Raw genomic sequence first — 27,610 nt, 5'->3', positions numbered from 1 at the left:
AATGATTATTAGGTCCCTGGCTCCGGGTCTTCTAATCCTAACAGCCATTATGTCCTTCCCTTCCATATCCAAGTCTTGGACTGTATACCCATCTGACAGCCTAATCCAAATGGCAAGACCCCCCATTGGTCTCCCTCTATGTGCTGTAGTGGCAGGTAGGTAAGAATTAATGTATCCTGGTCTAAATGTCGGATCAACTAACCACGTCTCTTGACGGCATACAATCTCATTGGAATCAATTAACGACTGCCAATCTAATGACACTAGTTTGCTCTTTAGGCCAGCTATATTCCAGGAAATAAGACATGAATTACTGGCTTCCTTTACGTTATCTACACCTAGTACGGGTACACTCAGTCTTCCAGTTCCACTAAAGTCGACTCTCCCCATACTGAGGGGAGGGCTCTTGTAAAAAATCTACGGGACGTACTACTGCTTCCAAAGAATTTGTTAAACCCCTTGGATACCGTAAAACAGTCACTACCTTTCCCAAAGCCTGTGCCTCTAAATACGGGTGTTTTGAGCAGAATGTAACATCCTTTACAACTGTCTCCTTACCCTTAAAACCCTTAATGCCCTCTATGGTAACATTAAATCCCCTAAATTGGGTATTCAGTTGATTTCCCGGCAGGACATGACCATCCATAGGGTGACCCTTCACTGCTGCCACCCCTATTTCTACTGAGCCAGTGGTGGGAGTTAGGGGTACAAAAACCAGTCAATCATTAGCATCTAATGAACTCAGTCCCTCGTATCTATTAGATATTGAGACATTGTAGCTAGTATGACCCACCCTGAGACCTTGTTGCCTAAAGGGGACCCCTCTAATTCCTGGACAGGTGCGATAGAAGTACCCCAGAGGTAAAACACTTATAGCATCTTCCCTAACTCTTGAAGGAGCGGCCTTTTCTAGGATACACCCTACTAGCTTGGGGGACCTAAAACTGACGACTATATTGTCCCCTTCCAAGCGTTTAACTGATTTACCCACCCAGGCCACCCATCAAAAAGTTTTCAAATAGATGGTTTCCAAACCCCGTTTTAGTGTCCAAATAATGTAGGGCCTTATTTTTTAATGTGGCCCAATGCTCGTCCTCATCTGGCTGTAGTGGGGGTACATTAGCTAGCACAATAGTGTAAGGTGTTGCCTCAGGAGGGAGATCGAGGAAAACCCTTTGTGTTTTGTCTTCTCTACCCTCCTCACCTGCTCCTTATCTTGTGCTAAGTGTTGTCGATTTGGTCCTTTAGGCTTCAGATGGCAATGATGACGGGGTGGATGTACTAGTTAGAGGTGGCAATAGGGGGATACTATTAGGGGGAACCCCACAGGCCTGGGATTGACAATGGGGGCTCACAGCTACTTGATTTCCTGCCCTTTGATGATCTATCATTTCACAGAGACCCCCCCTGGCAGATCCTCTGTTGGTTTTATGAGGTAATCTTCAATTTTATTAAGCCTTTCGTCTATGGCGTTTAATCTACACAGTATTGGTTCCATTAGTTCCGTAAATAAGGTTTTGAGCTGTATTAATGTGGCGTTACCAATCTCTCCAGTATCTAGGACTTCTTCCCTTGTGTGTACTAATGCAGTAGTTACCAATTCAGATCCTCCCCTCACTAAATCTGTACTATTGAATTTGGCCAATTTCGCTGCTTGTGCGCTCGTTCCTGGGGCTTTACAGGCTTTCCCTTTCTTATTATCTGTGACTAAGCTAGGGGTAGGTGGTGCCTTCCTTTGCCTGGTTCGAACCTTGTTGTCGGATACCTTGGCTTTACTTATAGAGCTACGGTCTGTTGGAGTGGCTAGTCGAGAGCCACCACTTGACATTATTGGGGAGTGAGAATACCTTGTGTTGCCTAAAACAGGGTCATCTAGTGTAACTTGTCCGGGGGAAAGGCTAAGTGGATCTAATGAGAGCCTCCTTTCGGTAGCCTCAATTTCCTGTATAACACACTTTCCGCCTGGTTGAAAAAGGCATCAAGAGTCCCTGCCACTCCAACTCCCCCTTTATGTATTAGTTTACTCATAAGTAAGCCACTTGATCCTAAACACCATAAGCAATGAATAAAATTCAATAATCAGCTCAGAGTCTTACCTTATGTCCTTAGGGAAACGTTCGGGGAATGGTCCAGTCCAGTCTCTGCCGGGCGATGACGGGCGCGGGACGGGACGGGACGGTTTTGAGGGCCTCAGGCGCACTCACAGGTATGATCGTCCCGCGCTGCGGGAGGGTGGGCCGGTTTTGAGGGCCTCAGGCGCCCTCTCGCGGCGTCACTTCCTGTGTGCCTACCCCACAGACTTCTGGGGCTAGTAGTTGGTCTGCCTCGGTCCCGCCCACACGCGGCAGAAGAACACGCCGTGCCGTTCCCCTCCCGGCTTCTGAATGCTGCCGTGGCGTCTCTAGTCTCTGGGCTCCCGCTTCCTTGATTCAACTCACAGGTATGATCGTCCCGCGCTGCGGGAGGGCCAGGCCAGTTTTGAGGGCCTCAGGCGCCCTCTCGCGGCGTCACTTCCTGTGCGCCTACTCCACAGACTTCTGGGGCTAGTAGTTGGTCTGCCTCGGTCCCGCCCACACGCGGCAGAAGAACACGCCGTGCCGTTCCCCTCGCGGCTTCTGAATGCTGCGGTGGCGTCTCTAGTCTCTGGGCTCCTGCTTCCTTGATTCTACTTACAGGTATGATCGTCACATTACCACATTCTTATCCATATGGCCAGCAGTGCAGGGAGACCAATAACAAGTACCACAGTTTGGATCAAAACCCAAGAGGGTGCATAAATTCTCGCTGCGCCTGGGGCTTGGGTTACACTGTAGCTTCGTGCAAGGGGAACACCATTGTCACAGGCGCCGGGACAGCACATGGACTTCATCTGTACATATTCCATTTTCTCCAGATTCTTTCCCACTACTGGGGAAACACTCTACTTTCATACACCGTCTCTCTGCCACCATGCAGCAGTCCATGTCTCTCTTCCAGTCCCTGTGAGTCGGCGCGGGCTCCACCCCTCACAATCAAGCTGTATTTCGAAGGAGTGACGGGATCGGGCGAACCGGTCTCAGCGAATCCCGCAATTGCCCTTAATCCTGTCATTGATATCCCAGTAAGCAGAAGCTCTGATGAAGGAAAGGTACCTTCTTTGCTTTTTTCTGATCAGGAAGCTCCGGGTCATGTGCGATACAACCTACGGCCAAGAAAACATCACGGCGCCTCAGACACCACTGCCAGGAGATAAGGAAAGACTTGATTGAATAGACAGGGTTTACTATATTCCGAGTCTGAGGTACTGAGCGAGACACTGGACTGAACCCGTTGCGAGCTGGAACTTTTGTTGTTGTGCTCTGTTCAGAAAGAAAGACTGACACTTGTGAACGGCCAGGTTGTACACCGGATTCCTTTGACAACAACGTTTTGTTTTCTTGAGATGAACGATAGGAGTCTGCCTGTGAGGCTCTAACGGACACAGGGAGAAGTACCCTCTGGCAGGACGGACTGCTAGGCCCGAGTTTAGTTTTGGACTTTTAGTTAGGAATGTACCCTTTTGGTCGTATTGTACCTGAAGAAGAGTTTCCCATTGCACCACAATATTTGCCATTTTATGAGCCAATGTTTTCTACTTGGACCATGCGTGTAAAAGTAGCATTTGTGTTAGTAATAGCGGTTATATTAGCTGTTTTTAGGAGGATATTCATATATTTAGAGTATAAGTATCCTATGCAAACTTTAATGTCCTCTACCGTTGCCCCGCCTGAACACTTCATGTTCACTTTAGCACCTCACAAAGACATCGCCAGACTTATGCAAATAATGTATTTGTAGAAATGCTCCATCAAACCCACAGCGCTACTAATATCACTGATTGTTGGGTTTGTGGGCTCTTGCCATCAGTTATGCATAAACATGACCTGTTCCTCTCACTGCCCTTGTCCTACTTAGGGAGCTGTGAAGCTTGGTTTAAAATGTTCTCCGCCATGTAGAACCACTACGTAGAGAATCCCAAACAATACACAGAAAAGTACTATGGGATGATTTTAGCCTACATTGAAACACATCAGGGATTCGACCCAGAGGGAAATGAGGGACAGGGATCGTTGGACCCAGAAGCCTGTATGAATTTGTATACAGATAATGAAAATAGTACTTGGTTAAAAGATGAACTTTATGATTTTGCTAATTTTAATGATTCACAGTATTTCCAACACTTTGTTGCTAGAAATGTCACCAGTGAGATCATTGTGCCTGTTCCCATTTTGAATACTTCCTCTGATTTCTGTGTGCAAGGAATGGGACATGTGCAAGTTGGAAACAGTGTCTGCAATTATACTTATAGAATGAAAGTATTCAGTAGCCCTCCACTGTTGACACCACCAAATGTGTATTTCGTGTACGGGGAAAACGCTTACACTTGGTTACCTCAAGGCTAGGCAGGCCAGCGTTATCTGTCTTTCTTGTACCCCCCTGTGTACATAGCCCCGTCAGACTACCATAGAACTCACCAACTCCACCGCGTTAGGGCAGTTCCCAATAGGCAGTGGAGACAGCTCGAGATGACGGAGGTGTATCAGACTGACACCTCCCTGCAACAGTTCACAGACTTTAGTAAAGGATTGGTCCCTTTCTGGGGGCCCATATTCAATAGTAGAGAAATAAGACGATTGTCCAGGATAGTAGAGAACATCATTAATATCACCACCGATATCATGACCAATATTACAGTAGAGCTTCAGGCCATGAGACTCGTTTCGCTCCAGAACCGGATGGTTCTTGACGTCATCCTGGCTGATCGAGGGGGAGCATGCCGAGTGATCGGAAGCTCCTGTTGTGTGTATATTCCAGACTCCGCCCCCACAGTCCATTTGGCTATCCAAAAGTTGCACCGCATCGCGGCTGAAATGCACATCGAAAATGGGTCCTGGTCACTCTCTGGTTGGTTCTGGGGGCTCTTGTCGACTAGGGGTTGGAAGTTATTGTTTTTTAGCAGCTGGAGCAGCAGGTATCATTTTTACCTGTTGCCTTTGTGTGCAATGTGGGCTTGTTGCTCTTATTGTGCACCAAAGTGACAGCCATGTGTGTCCCTTCCCGTGTCCCTACTAAGATTCAGATGCTCCAGCAGGAGATTCATGAGCTGATGGCCATTGATGAGGAAGTCTTCCAAGATTAGTACTTCCAGTTTAGTTAGCTACATCACGCTAAAAGGAGGGTTTGAGGAACCAGAATTCGATTTAGGCCTAGTAGAACATATAGTTACTTTTAGTAAAAGTGATGTACCTAGCAGGCTAATATAGAGACGCAAACCCCAATACGCACGCTATATGTAATAAAATAGGGATTAGTATACACTGTGTATATTCGTTTTCGCACCTAATTACAGTCTGTACTGTTTCACTCGACCAGCGCCATTTTGTGGCCTGGTTCACTCAAGGGATTAGCGAAAACCTGACATTGCATTTAGCTCAAGCCATTCTCCTGAGAAACAGTACCACTGTAGCAATCTGCTGCTTCTGCACGTTAGGCCTGTCAAGGTTGTAGGTGGGGGTAGGCTGGATAAGCACATTCCGAGGGGTGCTGTGCGGACTCTCTCGGAGTTACCCTCACGACCTTGCTATAATGAGATGAGCTAAACCAAGAGCGCTTTGTCTCCCATATACGGTATTTCCCCTGCACCAACCTGTACCAACTTGTACTTTTCCATCTAAGGTAACAGTTTCGAAATGTAACAGTATATATGTGATGGGTTGAAAATGTGCCAGCAGTCTTCTTGGCGGACCTCGTGGGGTTAGGTCGCAAGGAGCTCCTCTGGCAGAGTTTGTTTCTTATAATAAACGATTGGACCTTCTACACTGCCAACTTACTGATTATTGGTAATTGGTATTGGGCTATTTGTAAGTATGGCTCTATTTGGGTTGTAATTTATTTTTCGGTACTTCAGTGAACAACAACGTTCCACTAACTGTAACTCAAATAATGTAATCTACATGATTACCTGACTGGTCTGCTCCACTTCATTTGCATGACAAAATGCATGATCAAGACGCTCCTCTGTGAACATCGCAGCAATCTGAGATGCGAACTAGCAACAACAAAAATATCCACCCACTACATAGAGATGGGACACACCAAATGGGAACTACAATGGACTGTCATTGAACAAGTCTCCAATGAATCCCAATTGTTCAAAAAGGAACAGCGCTCGGTGTTCCCCCTGGGTGCCCATACCGATAGATTGAACGACGATATCCATGGAGTCATTTCACCCGATAACATGAGAACTTTTTAATAACAGAAGACAGAACTAAAAGTATCAAACTTGGATCTATCTGTCCCCTACACGAAGAGAGAGTAATAGGAAAAAGTACTAACCACCCTTTTTCCTAAAAAAGAACGTGTCAAATCACCTTAGATTTGAACTCTTACACTACCATGATTTGTAATGAGTTTAAATTTGTAAGCTCTCCTATAATATTTCCTTTTCCGAGCCCTGCACAGCATTATTCTGCTCAATTTTGATTGGCACACCGAGTCACCATTATTTTCGGCTGCCTCTCAATATTAACACCAACAACTTTCTTGAAAAAGATGAGGCGCTATTCTACCCCTTTTCCAAAATCGGTTTGTCCACACTATGTGTGGGAGGGTATACTCAGACGTGAGTCCCTTGCTCATTGCACCATCAGGATTCAAGCAAGCCGGGCCGACGACGGCTGAAATGCCAGAAACCGGTCCCCGGAAGCTTGTTTCCTTCCCAGGATAAGAATTGGCTTGGTAGTTTGGTTTGCCCTGTTCCCATCATGCACTGGGACAGGGATAGACTAATTTGCATATAGCCAGGTTCTGAGCTGGGATGGTGCAGTGAGCTAAAAAACGGTGATGGATCAAGCCCTGACCTCTTGACTGGGTAAGAGTATTCTGCATCATTCAGAAACTCTGTCCATCACCACACCCTTTTCCAAAATCGCTATTCTACCCAGTCACACCCACCACGAGATCATGGCAAAGGACTACAACTTCGTCCCTTTTCATTATTATGTTTATTTGAATTTTTTCATTTTAAGACATTTCATAACAATGTTGCGGGGATCTGAATATCTCTGCTGATTTAACGAATATTACGATTTATGGTGGCCGCAAACCCAAGGTATATCGGGCTTTAAGCTCGCTGTTGAAATCAAATGGGCTGGTGGATGTCTGGGAGAATAAGGAGCCGAATAAAGAGGGCTATACCTATTTTTCCTGTCCATATAAAAAATACACTAAACTAGATTATTTTTTTATAACGTCAACGGAGTTAAACAGGGTTGCGATTAAAAAACTACCTAAGCTTCTGTCTCATCACAATCCACTTATTTTGCAGTATGATACAGGCATTCCTTCTAGGACCCATTCTAATTGGTCTTTTGAGAAAAGGCTCTTAGCTAATCCATTATTCATAGAACATCTAAAGAAATGGACATCAGAATATTTTGACATGAACCGGTACAGTGCTAGCAAAAATAGTGTCTGGGATGCATTTAAAGCCGCCTTCAGAGGGGAAACTATAAGCTTCGCTGCAAGTCTTAAGAAAAGCGAGCGCCAGGATAATGAGAGATTAACTGCTCAGCTGGTGGAGAGTGAAGAATGCCACATTGAAGATATTATTCAGGGAAATGACGCTACTGGGAGTTGGCAGAAGACTATGGCTATAAAAGCGGAGCTATGTAGGGTGATAGCACAAAAAGCGGCGGATGATTATCAGACTTATAGAGGTAGACTTTATGAGACAGGGGAACAGGCAGGGAAACTTTTAGCGCTGAAAATAAGACAGGGCTTCAATAGAAATATAATTACTGCTATAGAAGAGGGCGGTCAGAACTATACAGAGCCAGAAGATATTTTGAGGGTTTTTAGAAACTTCTATCAGAAGCTATACACTGAAGAGATACAATCCGACCGTTCTGATCTCGAATTTAGGGACGACAGCCCCCAGTTGGCAGCGATTGAAAGAAAACGGCTGGATAGAAATATAGATGCCAAAGAACTATTAGAGGCACTCCAGGAGCTGGCGCCAGGGAATGCCTCAGGACCAGATAAAATCCCTCTTGAAGTGTATAAAAGCCTGCAGAAGGAAATTGCTCCCATCTTGTTGGACTTATTTAATGGTATTGTATTTTCTGGTAAGGTTCCACATTCATGGGAAGAGACTAATATCATTGTATTTCATAAAAAGGGCAAACCTAAAGAGAAACCTGGCTCTTACCGCACAATATCACTCATAAATTCGGACAACAAGATATACTCAAAGGTCTTGGCCAAGAGGCTGGGGGGTTCATTGGTCGTCTGGTTTCTCCGTGGCAGGATGGATTTATTCCGGGTCGGGGGACCACGGATCATATTAGACGTGCCATATCATTGTTTGATGCCCATGCTGCCACGGGGGGACCGATGGTCATGATCCTCCTTGATGCCGAAAGGGCCTTTGAACGTGTTGCATGGAATTATTTGTGGGGGATATTGGGCCGAAGGGGTTTTGGCCCAAAAATTACGAGAGCAATTAGGGCAATGTATTCCGAGCCAAAAGCAAGGATCCAATTAATGGGAGGCTCGTCAGAACTATTCTGCATTTCAAGAGGGACACGGCAGGGGTGTCCCTGCTCACCTATTCTTTTGCGATGTATATTGATCCGTTGGTACGATATCTATTAGATTGCGTAGAAATTAAACCAGTGGTCTGTAATGGCTATAAAACAAAACTGCTAGCCTATGCAGATGATCTGGCTATTATTACGCCAGAACCAGAGGAAGCCATGGTAGTGATTGCTGGCATAGCAAAGGAGTTTGGACGGGGTTCAGGGTATCTTCTCAGTGAAAGTAAAACGCAGATAATCTGCACAAACAACATCTTTAAAGTAGATCAAAGATACCAGGAGTCAGCAGTCTATTTAGGAATTCGGGCTAGCTCTGTGAGCACGGATATTGTAAAAATGTATTTCAATCCATTGGTAAAAATAATAAACACAGAGCTTAAGAGAATTGATGTTCTCCATCTTTCTATTATAGGGAGAGTAAACGTACTTAAAATGACTATGCTTCCTAAAATACTCTATTTTTTTCGCTCAATTCCCTATCTGATGGATGACATTACGTTAAAAACAATTGAGTCAGTATTAATACGCTTTGTTTGGCAATATGGCAAAATTAGACGTTCGGGGAAATTCTTATCACTTCCCCAATCATGGGGTGGGCTGGCAAAGCTGAATATCAGATTTTATCAATGGGCCTGTCTGCTGAACCAGATGGCGATTCTATTCGAACCAGCGACAAAAACTTTTGGCATTCGATACGATAACCAGGATATACCATCTATATATGAGATGTTGCTGGGTAAAGAGGCACTCGGTCTTCTGTTACGCAGGAATAACAGGCAATATTATAAGAAGACGCGCTATAAGGTGGTTGAGAGTGTCTGGGAAATTTGGTCTAATATTCGAAAAGCTTTGGAAATTCCTAAAATCAACTATTTTACTCCCCTTTGGAACTCTAATATCTTTTCTCAGATTAGCTATGATAGCATGGAGGCACTGTGGGAACAACAAGGGATTAAAAGAATAGGAGATATTTATGAAGCTGATAATCTCCTGAGCTTCTTGGAAATACAGCAGAAATTCGGAATTCAAGCAAATCAGGCCTTCAAGTACTTGCAAATTTCCAGATTATTGAAGAACATTAGGCCCCGGATCACTCCAGGAGGCCAGATTAGTATTATAGACTATCAGTTGAAGGGTGGATCTAAAATTAAAATGATCTATGGTAATTTGATTGCTAGCTTGCATGATGACCTAGAAAAGAGTGAAAAGTCCTGGGCTCTCAAATTGGCTGACCCGGATGCAAACTTATACAAATCCCTGCAGTTATCAAATAAAGTATTCTGGTCCTCAAACCTGAAAGCCCAACAATATAAAACACTTTTTAATTTGTATTTCACCCCTGCTAAATTGTTTGATTGGGGGGAAAGAGGGAATGACAAATGCCCTAGATGCTTGGAAGGCCCAGCTGACCTTTTACATATGTTTTATTATTGTGATAAGATAACTATCTTTACGGGGGAGATAGAAAGATTCTCGGAGGGGCTGCTAGGTTTTAAGATAAACCTGTCCCCTACCCTAATGGTAATTGGAGCTGATAGCAACTTGGGCCTTATCAAGGAGAATGAAGCTTTTATATTTATATCAGTAGCGGTCTTCCAGCTGTTGATAGCCGCTGGGTGGAAGGATGTATCACCCCCCTCTTATCAGATGAGGCTGGTAAGGCTATTGGGAATATACAATATCGATTACGCCCTTTATAAACGTAGATGTAGAGTGATGAGAGAGTGGGGCAGAATATTTGGAGACCAATAAGGGATTGGATAACACCCCGTATATAATTCTGTATATATCTGTAAATGATGTATTTACCTTTCTTTTCTCTATGTACTGCTGTTTTTAACTGGTGCTACAAACTGATTTTTTTCTAAACTATAACTGCTTTTTAACTTAAGATATATGTTTGGATGAAATGTATTTATTCTCTGTTACGACCAGGTCTTTCTTCTAATAAAAAAAAAGAATTTTTGGTTAAGAGAATAATAAGTAATGTAATGTATATTGCTAATATGCTTTAGGTGTGTTAGTGACATTATTCCTTCTTTTGAAGCACCGAAGTATTCACCCTTTCTTTTGGATATCAGTCTTTTCCTCGCTCCCTCTTTCTCTTACTTTTCTTTCCCTCCCAGCTCTTCTTTACTTATTTGGCTTTAACTTTTAACCGTTTTCGTTTTCTGTTCAATTTATGTAATAATTGCAGAGGCACGGTATAATTTTTAAATAGGATGTTTTTATCTGATGTATATATTCATTTGGATAACGCGGTTTATATTGTATGTAAATGATTGGAATATTGATGCGGTACAGTGAGTGTGAATATTACAGGACTTCTGGATTGCGGTTTTTAGCTCCCCATTTGTTAATGTTGTTAACATGTAGTTTCATATATGAAGTATTAGTAAAATTGTTATTGGCAGCATATCTTTTCTATTCAAAGAAGGCGCCCATTGTGGTCTGATCAAGTTGTTCGCTGTCCGTCTTTAGTGTTGTAGATCTTTGGTAATAAATAACTCGTGAAAAATGGCGCTGGTGCAATACGCCATACCCCGACTACCACGTTATGCAGGGATCCATCTAATAATCCTTGGGTGAGTGATGAACTAGAATTTATAATAAATATTGTGGCTTAATACAGATAGTTATCTTGTGGGATAAAATTACGGAGGTCTACCGTTGTGATACTATGTACCCAACTTTTAATGTAAATATTTCTGTTGGGAACGATAGTTTGAATAACGTGCTAAGGGTCTAAGAAGAGGTTTTATATATATTGTTTCGGTATGATTGTTTGTTCTTGTGAGCGGAATTGTCACTGCTCCTTTATTTGGGACTACAAAATTGAACGCGATATAGGGTGGAGTAAATATATATATATATATATATATATATATATATATATATATATATATATATATATATATATATATATATATATATATATATATATATATATATATATATACACACCCACACAAACATTGTTGTGATAGTTGTTATAAAGGAGTTTCCAGTTATGAGTTTCTGGTTTAGGAAGACTAACTATTATGCAAACATAAGATAGGAATCTATTGAAAGTGTATGTATTTTTTCCCTTTTTAGATATGCTTTAAAATTTGGAGCTTTCACTCTGATCAAGTGTACTTCGTTTGGTTGCGGTTATAAGCCTCAAGGAAATATCATTCGTGGATTGTAGTTGTTTGATGGAATTTGCGGCAATGGAGGTTTATAAATACTGATGCTTACCAAAGAAAATATATTCGGTAAGTCTTTTTTAAATAGCAAGATGAATTAATTTTCTAAAAGATTGTGACTAGTATAATAAATGATATAAATAATAGCACTTATTACGTTTATTTTGAAACGCAGTGTGGAAAATCCCTTGATTTCTAATATAATAATGTTGTCTAGGAACACGGTTGGTTGGTGCATACGTGCATGCATTTTAATGATTGGTCGATATGAGGGACATATGTGACATATCTTTAAGCACATGTCTACGTGGCACATATGGTTTACAAGGATAGTGATGTTTTGGGATGGTGTCATCTATGGAGTGGCTTTTTCTCATGCACATTTTGGGTGTTTCTATTGCTTTTTCCTTCTTATTTTGTTCATGGTGGTGGTTAGATTTTAAGGCTTGGTATAATTGTTTGGAAATTATAACTAGGTTCAATGTCTGTTTGATTACAGCCCTGAGGAAGTCTTTGGGTTATACCCTTCAGACGAAACACTTGTTGGCTGTTGGTTGCTGGCTGTCGGCTGTTGTCTGCATTATCAAAGAAATTATCTGTGTATCAACAAGTCTTCAAGAAACAACTGACATGAAAATAAAGAAAAAAGACTGATGATCACAACATCTGCATATGGAAATCTGATTTGAAAATCTGTATTTATATCTCTAATACTTTAATCCAGCTCAGGGTTCCTACTTTTATTTCATGATATAATAACAATTGCTTTTGGGTATTGTTATTTTTTGACAACATAGGGTGGTCGTTGTCTTTGGTTCCCTTATGATGCTACTGATACAACTGATGTAAAAATAATTTCTGCTAGGACTTTGCGCTGTGTATACCTCACTACCAATTTGTGTGAAAAGCCTTTGATCAATGGTAAGGAGTCCATGGCATATAGGGGACACCGGAGCAAGTATCACAATGGTGACAAAAGATCTTGTGGACCCTAACCAGATCATATTTGGTGAAATGTACCAAGTGACCAATGCTAACAATGTCAGGACAGACCATTTCTTGGCAGTTGCTAATTTCAGCTGGGGAGGGGTAACGGGCCATAGGAAGGTTGTGGTTAGCTCAGACCTCGACTGGAATCCTTGTTGGGCAATGATTTGGAAACTTCAGCCTGGGCTGAAGTGGAACTCAGGACACATGCAGCAATGTTGGGCATCTCTGCAGATGTGTTTGACGTAACTAGGTCACAGGCCAAACTGTCTGCCACTGAACAGGCCCTGGATCCTGGAAAAATAGACTAAGTGCCTTCCAAGAGAAGGAACAGTAGGGTTAAGGCAGTGTCTTCCCCCCAGACTCAGAGTGAGGATCAGTCTCCTGAGGAAGATGATCCTAGTCCCTGTGTCCCTGTAAAGGAACTGTCTCAGAGATACTTGAACATGACCAGGTTGAATTTGTGGGGACAGGGGAACCTTCCAGGACAGATCTGAGTCAGGGGCAGCACAACTGCCCCTCTCTTGAACTCCTCAGAAAGCAAGCTGCTGCTGGGAGGGCCAGTGGGTCCCACAGGATCTACTGGGAAGAAGAACTCCTTTACTCGGAGGGTAGGGACCCCAAGCCTGGTGCTATCAGGAGGTTGGTCATACCTCTGAAGTTTAGGGGCTTCCTATTGACACATGATATCCCTTTAGCAGGACACCTAGGCCAAAGTAAGACTTGGGACAGGATTGTCCCTCACTTTCACAGGCCTCACATGTCAGAGGACACAAAGGATTTTTGTCACTTCTGTACCACCTGGTAAGGCAGGTGGTACCACAAAGGCCCCCCTGATACCACTGCCTGTGGGGTTCCCATTGAGAGGGTTGGGATTGACATAATTGGTCCAATGGATCCTCCAACGGCATCTTGGCACAGATATATTCTAGTGGTGGTGGATCATGCCACTAGGTACCCAGACACAATACCCCTTAGAACCACCACAGCTCCTGTGGTGGCCGGGGCCCACCTGGGAATTTTTTCCAGAGTGGGTTTTCCTAAGGAGGTCTTAACTGACAGAGGTGCAAACTTCATGTCTAGTTCTATCACTGCTATAAGGAAGGAGTGTAGAGTGAACTACAAATGTACCACACCCTATCACCCACAATGCAACGGTTTAGTTGCAAGGTTCAACAAAACCCTGAAGGGCATGATCATGGGCCTCCCAGAAAAGCTTAGACAAAAATGGGATGTTCTGTTGCCCTGCCTTCTATTTGCCCTACAGAGAGGTTCCTCAAAGGGGAGTTGGCTACAGCCCTTTTGAACGTATGTTTGGACAGTCAGTTAGGGGTCCCTTTTGTTTAGTGAAGGAGGGATGGGAGTTACCTCTCAAACCACCTAAACAAGACTTAGTAGACTATGTACTTAGTGTCTGCTCCAGGGTGGCTGAGAATATGAAGAAGGCAAGTAAAAACTTTGAGGCTAGCCAAAAATTACAGAAAGCTGTGCATGACCAAAAGGCTGTGCTGGCTGTCTGCCAGCCAGGACAGAAGGTATGGGTGTTGGAGCCTGTGGCCCGAGCAGCCCTCCAGGACAAATAGAGTGAACCCCATACCATTATTGAGCAAAAGGGAGAGGTCACCTACCTTGGTACTCCCAGGAGCCCCCACATGGTGTTCCATTTGAACAGTTTCAAGCCATTTGTCGACAGGGCAGTCATGGACTTGCTTATGGCTACTAATGAGGGACAGGAGGAAGAGAGTGGCCCACTTCCTGACCTACTCTCACAGAACCCTGATGGCTCAGTTGATGTTGTAGCCTTGGCAGGCCACCTCACTGAGCAGCAACAGACTGATTGCAGGAAGGTCCTCAATCAGTACAGACATATGTTTTCCCTGACTCCTAATCAGACCACTTGGTGTACCCATGAAGTGGACCCAAGTGAAAGTCTGCCTGTTAAAAATAAGATTTACAGGCAACCTGCCTTATGGACTGCATAAGGACGGATGTCCAAAAGATGCTGGAATTGGGAGTCATTGAACCCTCAGATAACCCTTGGGCTAGTCCAGTAGTCCTGGTACCCAAGTCTCATACCCAGGGTGGTAAAAGAGAAATTAAGTTTTGTGTAGACTACAGGGGACTCAATGCAGTCACTATGACGAATGCTTACCCTATTCCTAGGGCAGATGAACTTATTGAAACCTTGGCCTAAGCCAAGTTCTTGAGTACATTGACCTCACTACTGGTCAATGGCAAATCAGACTAGCTGAGGATACCAAACCAAAAACAGCATTTTCAACCCCTAGTGGGCATTATAAATTCATTGCGATGCCCTTTGGCTTGAAGAATGCACCTGCCGCATTTTAAAGGTTGGTGAAAACAGTTCTCACAGGCCTGGAAGACTATAGTGCAGCTTATCTTGATAATATTGCTGTCTTTAGTTCCAGCTGGGAGGATCACCTGGTCCACCTAAGAAATGTTCTGGGTGCCCTGCAAACGGCAGGCCTCACTATAAAGATCACCAAGTGCCAGATAGGGCAGAGTACTCGTTGTGTACCTGGGCCACCTTGTGGGTGGAGGCCAGGTTCAACCATTGCAGAGCAAAATCCAGACCCACATTGACTGGGTTGCTCCAACTACCCAGACTCAGGTCAGAGCTTTATTGGGTCTGAGTGGGTATTACTTGAGGTTTGTCAAGGGATATGGATCTATAGTGAACCCCTTGAATGATCTGACCTCTAAGAAATTTCCCCAGAAAATTCAGTGGACAGTTAGCTGTCAAAAGGCATTTGATGATCTGAAGCAGGGCAAGTGTACTGCTCCCATTCTGCAAACTCCTGACTATTCCAAACAATTCGATGTTCAAACTGGTGCATCTGAGTTGGGGGTAGGGGCTGTGTTATCACAACTGAATGAAGAGAGTCAGGATCAGCCAATAGCTTTTATAAGCAGAAGGCTGACCCCCAGAGAGAAACTTTGGTCAGCTATTGAGAGGGAAGCCTTTGCTGTGGCTTGGGCACTGAAGAAGCCGAGGCCATACTTGTTTGGCACTCACTTCATTGTGCAGACAGACCATAAGCCCCTCTTATGGCTATCACAGATGAAGGGTGAAACCCCCAAACTTTTGAAGTGGTCCATTTCCCTACAGGGGGTGGACTATACAATGGAACATAGACCTGGGAGTAACCATGCCAATGCAGGTGGACTCTTCAGATATTTCCACTTAAAAAATGAAGACTCAACTGGTCATGGTTAGTCTCATGTTCTTTAGTTTGGTGGGTGTTGTGTAGGAAAGTAGGATCTGATTCTTGTGGTTACGCCCACTTTTTGCTTGATGTTTCACTGTTTTTGACGTCTGACTGGTATCCTGCTAATCAGGACCTCTGTCTATATGATTTCTCCTTTAAATTGACATACATGTACTTTAGTACACTCCAGATTGGATACTGGGGTACCCTTATCAGTCCCTAGTATATAGGTACACATGTACCCAGGGCATAGGTACCCCAGAGGCCTCGCATGGGCTGAAGCATGTATTATGCCACCCATGAGAGGCCGTGCAAAATGGAACTACAGGTCTGCAACTGCAACCTGTGTAAGCTTGCACCACTTACTTAGATATAGGTTCACTATATCTATTGGTCACTACACTTAAAACGTATAAGTCATCCCAACTGTAGGCCTTGTCACTCCTGAAGGCAGGGAGCTGAGTTTTGTGTGAGAGGGTGCCCCTGCATGAGCAGAGCCCCTCTCCAGCATTCGGAGACCATGCTCACAGGTTTTCTGTGACTCAGCCAGACATATAGCTAGAGGAGCATTATAACCTCGAGGTACATGCTATCTCGAAAACAGCTGCATAGAAACATATTGTGTTTGGTATTAAACACCTTGGAATCATACCTGCACATTGGTAACCGGTGTATCAGGCATGATTCCACCCTTCAGAAGCGAGCTTCGTGGGGTCACTGGTCTATCCGGTGCCAGCTTTCTCGACCCGGACAGCACAAAATTGATGCTGCTGACACATTTCTGCCCTCCTGCTGCTGACCAAGTTCGGGCAGGGGAAGGCAGCACATTAGGCATCCTGTCACAGCCTATGCAGAGCCCTCCTCCTCGCGGGACCCCTCCCTCGTTCCTAATCGTGCGCCTAAGCGCAAGCATGACTCGCCCATGGATCTTGGCGCATTTGAGCACCTAAAGCCTTTTGGCCCATCCTTTCCCCGAGACGGTCGCACCAGGGGACGTGGATACTGATTCTCCAAGGTGGTCTGGAAGGGGTGATAAGGACTCCCCTAACGAGTTTAACCATCAGACCTTCGAGGTCTTGGCACCCCCCTCCAGTGGGACAGAACCTCCCTCTGATATTTCAGTTCCCGAAAACCTTGTCCACCCTTGCTCTGTGGAATGGGCCCGTCAAGTTAAGTGGCGCAATTTGCGGCAAGCTGCCTCAGGAAGCCCTTAGGAAAAGAAGTTGGGGTAAACCTCAGGGCAGAGTGTCCCCGTCCTGCCCTCTCGGGTAAGGTGGCGGTCAATCGGAAGATTAATGCTAGAATAGCCACTTTCCTGCAGAAACATATCTGGGACCGCAAAAAAAGGGATAGACAAGTCCTAGAAAGCCTGCCAGGACAAACTCCTGGATGTCTGTTGCCCCATCACCAAAATCCTTGCTCTGGAAGAGGATGCTAAAACCTAAAATACTACTATCTACCCCGAATCGGTCTCAGGGTGGGTGCAGCACACCATAGTCTTTCTTGGCAACACAAATTGCGCCCTTGCGAGGCACCATTCTCTCCTCTGAAAAGTTGGCCCCAAACTTGGGGGCCTCACTTTCTCGAGGCAGGCGCTGAGGCACAAGGCCAGTCTTTAGGGAGCCCTTTATCTAGGAGATGACCAAGTTTGTCGCCACGTTCACCACCCTGGACAAGGCGCAAGCGTCAATTAAGAAGGTCTTCCAACTGAAAAAAAATGTATGTGGCCGGGGCGCTCGGCCGGCTGTTTCTACACCCAAGGCCTTGCCAGAGGTTCCAAGACGCCACAGGAGCAGCCCAGACAGGAGTTCTTACAGTTCCGCAAAGGTAACTGCGTTCATGGCTCCAGGGGCGCCTCCCAGTCCCCCATTTACAAGTGGGGGGCAGGTTGGTTCTTTTCGTGCGCAACTGGGAGCGCATTACCGCGGATACTCCAGACCATCAGAGGTTTCCGCATTGAGTTTTATGGGTCCCCACATCAGTTGACTCTGCCCCTGCCGTTAACTTTCGCGGACTCCCAGGCTGCTCTGGTCTACAAGGAGGTGGCAGAACTTCTCCTCAAAGGGGCAATATCCTGCTCCTCCCTCCACCCACGTGGTTTTCTAAGCAATGTGTTTTTGGTGGACAAGTCAGACAGGGGCAGCGCAAGATCATCAATTTGAAGGAGTTCAACAGCTAGTTGGTCTAACGCCACTTCAAAATGGAGGGTGTTCACCTGCTGCACGATCTCCAGCGCCCAGACGACTGGATGGTGCGCCTCAACTTAAAGGAAGCCTATCTAGCAGTCCCTATTTTCCCCCCTCATCACATATTTCTCCAGTTCCAGTGGAGAGGGCAAGTTTACGAGGTTACAACCCTTCCTTTCGGTCTCTGGTCGGCACCTTGGTGCTTCACCAAGGTACTCAAACTGGTGGTGGAGTACCTCGGGTCCCGAGGCTTCCGCCCTATCATATACCTCGACGATCGCCTCTTGTTGGATCAATCCCCGACTCGGCTGGCGGAGCACCTTCAGAAAGCAGTGGATCTACTGCAGGATTTGGGGTTTGTAGTAAATGAGAAGAAGTCTCTGCTGACCCGACATAGAGGACCACCTTCCTCAGGTTTATTATACACTCAGTGCAGAAAACTTTAAGTCTGCCGACCCGAAAGGTATCCAAAATCCGGAGGGAGTTGCAGATTACTCCGGCTCGAACCACGACATCTCTTCAGCAGGTAGCCAGAGTGGTGGGTCTCCTTTCTTCCTCCATACAGGCAGTCTTCCCAGGTCCGCTTCACTACAGGGCCCTCCAGCGCCTCAAGGCCTCCCACCTGCAATGGGGCCTTCAGTACTCCGAACAGGTTCCGCTCACGGAGGAAGTGAGGATAGAGATGAGATGTTCTTTGGACCATATGGAGGCCTGGAATGGGCGGGCCATTTAGGGTCAACTCCTGAGATAGTTATAGAGTCCGGCGCCAGCAAGTCTGGATGGGGAGCGCGCTGCAGAGACTCCTTTACAGGAGGATAGTGGTCCGCAGACGAGCATCAGCTTCATATCAACTGTCTGGAGCTGCTGGCCGTGTCTTTCGCCATCAGGTGTTGGACGAAGGACAGGATCAGCTGCAGTGTCCTCCTCAAGATGGATGTGTTGGCTGTGTGCTACATAAACCACCTAGGCAGTACGAAGTCCAAAATGCTTGCGGACCTGGCCAGAGAGTTCTGTACGTTCTGTCTAGACCGCAGTGTCTCGGTAACGGCGGAATACCTTCCTGAAGTGTCCAACGTCATTACAGACTGGTACTCCAGGGCATGGTCGAACAGGAGCCTTTGACAGTTGGACCCCAAGTCTTTCAAAGAATACAGTCCCTTTGAGGCCTGTTCTCGGTGGATCTTTTCGCTTCCTGCCTTGACACCCAGCTTCCAAGGTTCTTCAGCTGGAAGCCGGTTTCGCTGGCAGCAGCAACTGATGCTCTCCTCCAAGGCTAGCCGCAGGAGACGGGTTACACCTTTGTGCCTTTTGCAATGATTATGTGCCTCTCTGCCCAGACAGCAGGCACAGGTGGTTTTGATCACCCTTACTGGAAATCTCAAGTGCGGTTTCCAGTTCTTCTGGAACTTTCCTGGGATTCTCTAATCCTTCTACCCTGGGATCAGTTTCTCCTCCAGAATCCCCAGGGCGATCCGCATCCCCTGGTGCTCCAGGGTCAGTTGCCCCTCATGGCATGGTGGATTTCAGGTGTTGTTGTCAACTTCTAGGCCTTTCACTGGAGGCTGAGATAATCCTAGTGTCAGCCTGGGAGGACGGCACTAACAAACGCTACAGATCAGCCTGGACCCGATGGGTTGGTCGGTGTCTTCGGAACAATCAGGATCCCATGGGGTGCGAAGTGGTCCACATCATGAACTTTCTAGCATCCTTGGCATCTAAAGGATTGGCCTATCGTATGATAAACTCTTATAGCTCGGCAATTTCTGCAGGCCATGTCCCTGTTCAAGCAGCGGTGGTGGGGGGCAGCATCATTTCTTATGTAAACTGATGAGAGGGATCCACCTCTCTCTTCCCCCTCAACCTAAATACTCCAATCTGTGGGATGGTAACAAGGTCCTCTTCCTTTTTAAGTTGTGGCCATCAAACAAGTATCTGTCTCAGAAGGCACGGTCGACAAAGCTAGCCAAACTGGAGAGGTGGAGAGGTGTGGCTCACTGGTTAGAGGCGGCAGACCTGTAAGCAGAGAACGGCCCGGGACCAGGGTTCAATTCCCGACGCGGCAGGGTTGTGGACCAGGGGTCAACAGACTCGATAATTCTCGCCTTAGTGCCTACTCTAACCTGGGAACACACTCGGTAACTCTGGGCATTAAGCTTGCCTCATCTCTACAACGGCCCCCCACAGACGCCAGGGATGCCTGGTTTCACCCTGGAGATACCCAGTAAAGGGACCATCTCACAGGGAAAACCAGGACGGGTTCCCCAGCGGTCTGCAGCGCCAGGACACTCGGTTAAAGTAACAGTGCGCTTTACAAATACCCGACATTTACATTTAACTTCTATGCCTAGTATCGTGCAGGAGAGTATCAAATGTACGGGCGCTGGACATTTCAGACTGATCTTTACTCTGCAAGGGGTCAGCTTTCATATCTCTAGAAGTACGAAGACTGATTCCAGAGTGGTGTCTTATCCCGCCTTCGATAGGCACCTCAAGCTGTGTCTGTGGTTTGTTGTCTCAAGGCGTATGAGAGCATGATGGAGGAGCTCCATCCCCACGGGGAGTGGTAACTACTGATCTCACTCAGAAAGTCTTTCAAAGCGGTCTCTCCTCCCACTAAAGCCCACTGGATCAGATGGGTCATGCAGGAGGCGAGGATTGACGTCTCTCACTTTGGGGCACACTCCGTCAGAGGCGCAATACCCTCTAAGGCGTTCTCCTTGGGGGCTCATCTGGAGGACCTTATTCATGCTGCTGACTGGTCCTCTGTCTCCTCTGTCTCTCTGGACACTCATGGATAGTGCGTGACCGGACTATGTCACTCTCGCCTTTTCTTTTATTGCTCTCTCCTCCTCCGCTGCACTGCATATTTTTTGTCCATGCAGTATTTTTTTGTTTCTATGCTTTGCTTCCTTACTGCCGGCCTACTATGTAATGTAATGTCATTCTGCTGTTTACTATGTGTATGTAAAGCGCTCTGATACTTACAGGTTAAGCTAGCGCTATATAAAACTTTTAAAATAAAATAAATAAATAAGGATGTTGTGGAGAAATCACATATATGTTTAAAAGAACAGGAGCACTGCTTTTAAATGTGTGCTCAGAGAATAATTTATTAACTTAACGTTTTCGACAAAGTTGGTCCCTTTCATTAACCTTAAGAATGTAAGTAGGGGAACATTCCTCCCAGACTTTAATGTCTGAGATGCAAATTATTTTATGGCAGATTTTCCGCCAGGTTCACTTTTCTTTTTTAGCTCGGTATTTCTTTATTTCCCCAATTAAATCAGGTTGAACGAAACACTGTTGTTTTGAACATCCGGAGCTTTTGCAGGCGCAACATTTTTAAAATACAAGCACGTAAATAAAACAGCTTGTTTGTTGGTATGGTTTTATTATAAAATTGTGATACCTGTGCAAACATATTCCTTATTTCCACACTGCAAAGTGTGTAAGTCTGCTGTTGCAATTTCAAAAGAGTGAGTTACTTGGTTTTCCCCTGAGAAGGGCGGTGGTGAGGTGGAAGGAGGAGTCACACCTTGGATAATCCAGAGTCAGGAGAAAAAAATACCACGCTTCACTATGTCTCGATTAACAGCTCACGGAGAGTTCTTCTCCTGTTAGCAAGAGATTCCTTTGTTTTGCGCACTCCTTAAGGCCACCTGCACGGTGAAAATGTATACTGTGCGCGGACATGGGGCCAATAACGTTCTCGTCTAGAAAGCATTCCGAACTATTTGGTTCCGGAATGCTTTCCGATCGACTCAGATCGGGGAAGTCCGACCAAGCAATTTTGATCCATCCAGATACAATTTGGTTGGACTCTCATTGACTTCAATGGGAGCCTGTGTTGTGAATGAGAACACAAGCTCCCATTAAGGAAAGGCATGACTGGGGAAAATCGTGCACCCTGTGGCAGGCACCCCATGGTGCCTGCCACGCTGTGCATGGTTGGAAAGAGGCCCTGGGTGAAGGGGGGGTCAAGTACGGGCCCCCAAAAACAGATTCCGACAGCCGTTTCATTCAGACCTAATCGGAATGGCTGTCCGAATCGGTCATCATGATCGCTTGCTCGGAATCGAGTCCATAGCTGTACGATTCGGCAAGAAAGACTCGACCTGTCCGAATGCCTTTCAGAACCGTTTCGGACAGCTCCAACAGATGTTCAGGCATCGTAAGCGGTCAATGGGAACAGTGTGCGATTCGATTGGAAACAAGTGTTCTGAATCAGATTCTGCAAATCCGAATCAGATTCGGAGCTCTTCCGAATGGCATCGTAATCGACCCCTTAGCGGGAACATAGTATATGACTGTTGCTTATTAGACATACTACCAAGTAACTTGTTGTTATTTAATTTATGAAATTTGTAGTTTCCTTTTACATCTCTGTAGTTAGTTTGTTTACCAGGCTGCTGTTTAAAATAATGCAGGCAGAGACTACATAATCTTCGTCTCCATGCCCTTAATAGAATTAAAAATTCTTGTTGACAAATGGTATAACATTTTCAACTTTGGAAAAAATCACTAAATCTCCACATGCCTATAAACAATGCATGTGTAAAGAAACTAGTGCTCAAGTAAAGCACTCCAACACCTTCATATCGAGTTTTCACTATGTTTTGAAAACTGCATAAGAGGTCAAAAACAAAGCCTTAATATAAGGAAAAGCAAATAGATACCCGTTTAAACGGCTGATTGGTACAGAATGACACCAGGAAACATGGTTAAACTGCAACTTTCATGTTTAAATGTTGTCATACCAGGCAGAAAAATTTATAATTTACCAAAACTCCTTTTTCTTTAATATTGCGTGTGACAGCATTTCAACAACATTTTATCATAGTTTCTGTGGTTTGTTGCACGATTTACATATTTTCAGAGCTCGGCTCCTGCACGGGTGCTAAATTCCGAGCCAGACCCTTGGTCCTCCCTGTTAATTTGTTGGCTCGCCCACGTCTTCTCGTGCACCCAACATCTTACACCAAGAGGACGATCAAGACATGGCCACTGACTTAACACAATCAATGCTACAGCCCACTCGTTAAATTATAAAAAGAGATCATCTCGTGTCGCTCTGTGCGGCGTATAACTGATTCCCCATTCACTTACTGCATCCTTGTGCTGTCTCATTCGAAGTTAAAGTAGCCAGCAGTGCGATACCCGCTGCTCAGCGAGCACGTCAGACACCTTGGATTGGGCATACAGTTTAGCCTGCCAACCAACGGGCGCAAGAAAACGTAGTTTACCACGTATACGGATACACGTAAATATGGCGCCCAATAGATGGCACCGTGAGCACCGAATGTGGACAACGTTTGTGTTTCGGGCTTACTTCGTGTTGTTCAAGAATTGAAACTAATAGCTTCACGAATTCATTCCGACGGATAAAACAAATCCGTGCTTTTGGCTGGCGCTGTCGTGGCAAAAATTATAAGCGCAGGCGAGACAAAGCCGGGTGGTTGAGTATAGTTTTAGCCAACAGCACTTTAAGTGCATGACCGTACAAAACCCTGCGATGTTTACAAAATAACTACGACAACGCAACGTAGTGTTGAAAAGAGAGTAACATTGAGAGTTCGGTTGTCTCGGAGTCAATTGATGATTGGGAAGTCATTTGTGAACACGTATCCTTTCTAGTTGTGGCTCGGGAATGCGCATGCGCAATTTTGTGTCGTGATGTTTTCATAACGGTCTCCGGGCAGAATCTAAGGCACGCGAGCATGAATATTCCTGTTTGGGTCGGGATAGCCTAGACTAGAAGTACTTATGCAAATAAGAGCCACGCTGACTGACGTGAAGTCTATTTGAGTATTGTATAGCGGTAACGAAACAGACTGAATCTGTTTTCCTTTCTTGTTGGTCTCACAGATGGATGGATTTATTGCAGGTAACTATTGTATGCAAATCGCACAGGCTTACGAGGGATGGCTTACGAGGGATTCATTACGGTGGCTGCTTGTGATCAGTTAAAATCCACCTGAACCTGACCCTTCTTGCCCAGCCTCCAATCGGAGCCCGGGGTGTAACAAGGGCCGGCAGGATATGCTCCAGGCATGATTGGCTTTGCCCACCTTCCCACTGGGCCCCCATTCTGTAAGCATGCCTCAGTCCTGCGTAGGAGACCATAAACCCTTCCATACTCGCCACAGAGATCCTTGCTTGGTGTAAACAGCTATCAGTGCACTCACTGATGCAGTCAACCGACTTACAAATGCACATTATCAAATACCTATTAGAAAGACAGATGTACACCTCCCTAACCTCAACAAGCATCGGCATATCATATAGGTCTCGCATTTGGGGACTTGTAAGTATTTAGCCATGCAGCACATTGTCCTGGATGCTCCAACATCTTCGCTTTAACATTGAAGTTTGACACCAATAGACACATAGCACTTCATTGAGAAGTATTTATTTAAAGTGTTATTTATGTAAAACTGGTAGTCTGAACTTGTGATTGATTGATGCTTGTGATTTTTGTAACGTTATTATTGGAACACCTTCCCTAATGTTTATTAATTGAGCCAGTGAACACCACAGGTTAAAGCATTCAACTTGAAGCCAGGCAGTTGCTGGCGGGGGGAAAGGGTGCTGGTGTTTTACTTGTGATAATTCATGACGCATCGTTTTAAGAGAAGAAAACCGCTACCTAGTCTTGAAAAATAAAAATGAAAACCAGGCAGTCGCAGGATACACATTAAAATAACAATATATCACTGTGAACCTCTGATGTCTAAAACAAATTCTACAACACAATGCAGAATACTCGATTTGGTCATAAAATGAGATACGGCTGCAGCTACTGTAGAAATCCATCTTAAGAAAGAGAAACATTTCACACACTGCTGGGTTACAGGATGGGTGCACCCGCTCCATAGCTGCACCGGAGATATTGCGTATTGTTACAGATAGAAGAAGCATTGTGTATAATATAAAATATATCAGTATTTCTAATTTAAAGCCAACCATTGCAAAAGTAGTCCCTGTGCTATGTCCCCAAACTTTGGTGAGTGGGCAGAGACTGTGAGAGAGACTTTGGCAGAACAATGGATGAAAAGAGGTCACTGAAAGGCGTTGTAAGTAAGCATGCATAGTGCATATATATATTTATTTAAAACAAAAGGTGTTGGATTATGCCAGACAAAAAAACGGGTGATCTCGGAAAGAAGCGGTTTACCAAAGAAAGAGAGGAGCCAGACAATATTTTCTAGCAGTTAACCACAATGCCGCACAGGCCAATTACTGGGAAGTGCCCTGAATATGATTTGGTTGCAAGCACGTCTTGCATCCACTTAATTAGGTAATGAGAATGCTGTGTTTATGTTGTAATGGCTCCGGCTGCGCTCATGGCTGTAACCAGTTCGCCTCTTGGGGGGTCAGACTGGTTTATTAATCGCCTCTTGGGGGGTCAGACTGGTTTATTAAATTGTTGTTACGACAGGCTCGGATTAACTTCCATGTTAAAGATGTAACTAAGGTGCAGTGTGTTTAATGCCGAAAAGTTTAATGTGCCCGATCTGTCTTATTAAAGCAGCCTTTCACACTCAACTGTCTATTTGATGTGCTTGACACTTTCTTGTCTCCTGGATATGGGACAAAGTTAAACACTATGGCATGATTTCTGCAAGCCGATCTCATGTACAAAGGCTTAGCTCATGAATTGCCGGTGATGCCATTTTCTTGCAGCTGCAAATGCTGGCAGACCGTTACATATTAGCTCCTGCTGCGCCCTCTAGTGGTAAACAGTCAACATTTATATTGCTAAAGCTGCATACTTAAAAGAAAGAAAACGAGCCGACAACAAAAGTGAAACAACCGCGATAACCTTATAGAAAACCACAGCCCCCAAATGGAAGATATTCGCAAGTTTCTGCGAGCCGATCTCATGCACAAAGGCTTAGCTAATGAATTGCCGATGACGCCATTTTCTTGCAGCTGCAAATGCTGGCAGGCCGTTACATATTATCTACTGATGCGCCCTCTATTGGTAAACAGTCAAAATCTATATTGCTAAAGCCACATGCTTAAAAGAAACAAAACGAGCCGGCAACGAGTGAAAGCAACCGCGAGCAAGCAAATGGAAACAAACGCGCACTCGTGCTTGAGCTAGCTTGCCCCTAGCGGAAGCAACGGGGCACAGCCATGCTACTTAACAAGGAGGCACGTCTGGCGAGTGGATTAATGAGCTATGACGAGAGAGGAAAGCCAGATGGCGCCTGTGCGCGTAACCGCAAGCTTTAGGCCACAAGCAAAAGCGTGTAGTGAGCTTTTTGAAGCCCCCTAACTAAAAGTCTCGCCAGACAGCGCATGCGCTGGCTCAGGCGAGACCTAAAAACTGGGCCAGCCCCCTGGACTGGTGACAGAGTTTTCATTCACACATGCAGACACCCATTACCATGCCAAACACATATACATTTAATCATGTATCAAGAATAGCCATGTGTGCGCATGCATAACAGGCATTCCAATGATTCTCTAATTCTAATATACTTGGCCCATTTGTCTCAATTCACCTGTACCTGCCAGGCACGCACGCATGAAATCAAAAACGTATCCATGTGTTAAAACCAAACTCAAAAGAACAAGAAAACCTTAAACAATACATCTTTAACTTGGACCATCGATCTTATCTGAAGAATGTTCCAGTGATCAGTCATGCCCCCTGTCATCAAATTTGACTTCCATGGCAATTACAGATATCATGTTCACATATAAGCATCTGAATCAGCACTCCAGAATACATCTGTTTTGTGAATGGATCACTATTAACCTCAAACCATGCAAGTCTCCTAGCAACCCAAGACCCATCCTTGCCTGAACGCATTTAAGTCTGTATCATTTGCATTTTCAGAAAGGCATACTTATGCTGTATTGGCACATCCAAACATTCACTTGCATATCAGTGCAGTGAGTTACAAATATCAATACAACATACTCTGTAATATAGATTGAAAGAATAACAAAATATTTCCAATTGGGTAAAATGAACACGGTAAAAAAAACAGCCTCCTGGACAATACTCTTACTTTTTTCAGAATTTTGGCATGACTACCTCTCCAAGCAGAATCCAAAACAACAACTTTCTATTTTTATTTAACACACCCCTGCCTCAGCGTAGAAATTCAAAATGATCAAAACTGTCCATTCAGGAGCATGCTCAGGTATGTGGATGCTCGCAAACTAACAACACCTACCACTGTAGGAACTACCCTTAACAACAGCCCTTCAGTTGTTGATTGAGAGCCACCCACACCTTCAAACAGTGACTGATCACAGGACTGTAGGGTACATGGACATCTTCATGGGCATACCCAGAGGCCCCATTCATGATTGCTGGAAATCAAAGACAAGAGTCAGAATGCAAAAACCAAAATGCTGACAGGAGTCACCATTGTTTAAAAACA

The 27,610-nt window shown here is 45.0% G+C and overlaps 1 protein-coding gene across 2 annotated transcripts in view; it reads right to left on the bottom strand.

Annotated features, from left to right (window-relative positions):
- Positions 1-23,450, bottom strand: part of TMEM219 (transmembrane protein 219) — a 557,800-nt gene extending 534,350 nt beyond the window's left edge. The window contains exon 1 of one of the 2 annotated variants that reach the window (XM_086932107.1): positions 23,316-23,450. Coding sequence is in view for 1 of the 2 variants with exons in the window: in XM_086932108.1 (XP_086788234.1) it covers positions 23,316-23,336 (21 nt within the window). In the remaining variant the exon portion in view is untranslated. The remainder of the gene's footprint in view (positions 1-23,315) is intronic. The other variant, XM_086932108.1, reaches the window with a different exon arrangement.
- Positions 23,451-27,610: the final 4,160 nt, after the last annotated feature.

The sequence above is a fragment of the Lissotriton vulgaris genome, chromosome 7 (assembly GCF_964263255.1).
Source record: "Lissotriton vulgaris chromosome 7, aLisVul1.2, whole genome shotgun sequence".
Classification (NCBI taxonomy): domain Eukaryota; kingdom Metazoa; phylum Chordata; class Amphibia; order Caudata; family Salamandridae; genus Lissotriton; species Lissotriton vulgaris.
The sequence above is the reverse complement of the archived record's forward strand: the minus strand, read 5'-3'. Positions and strand labels throughout refer to the sequence as shown.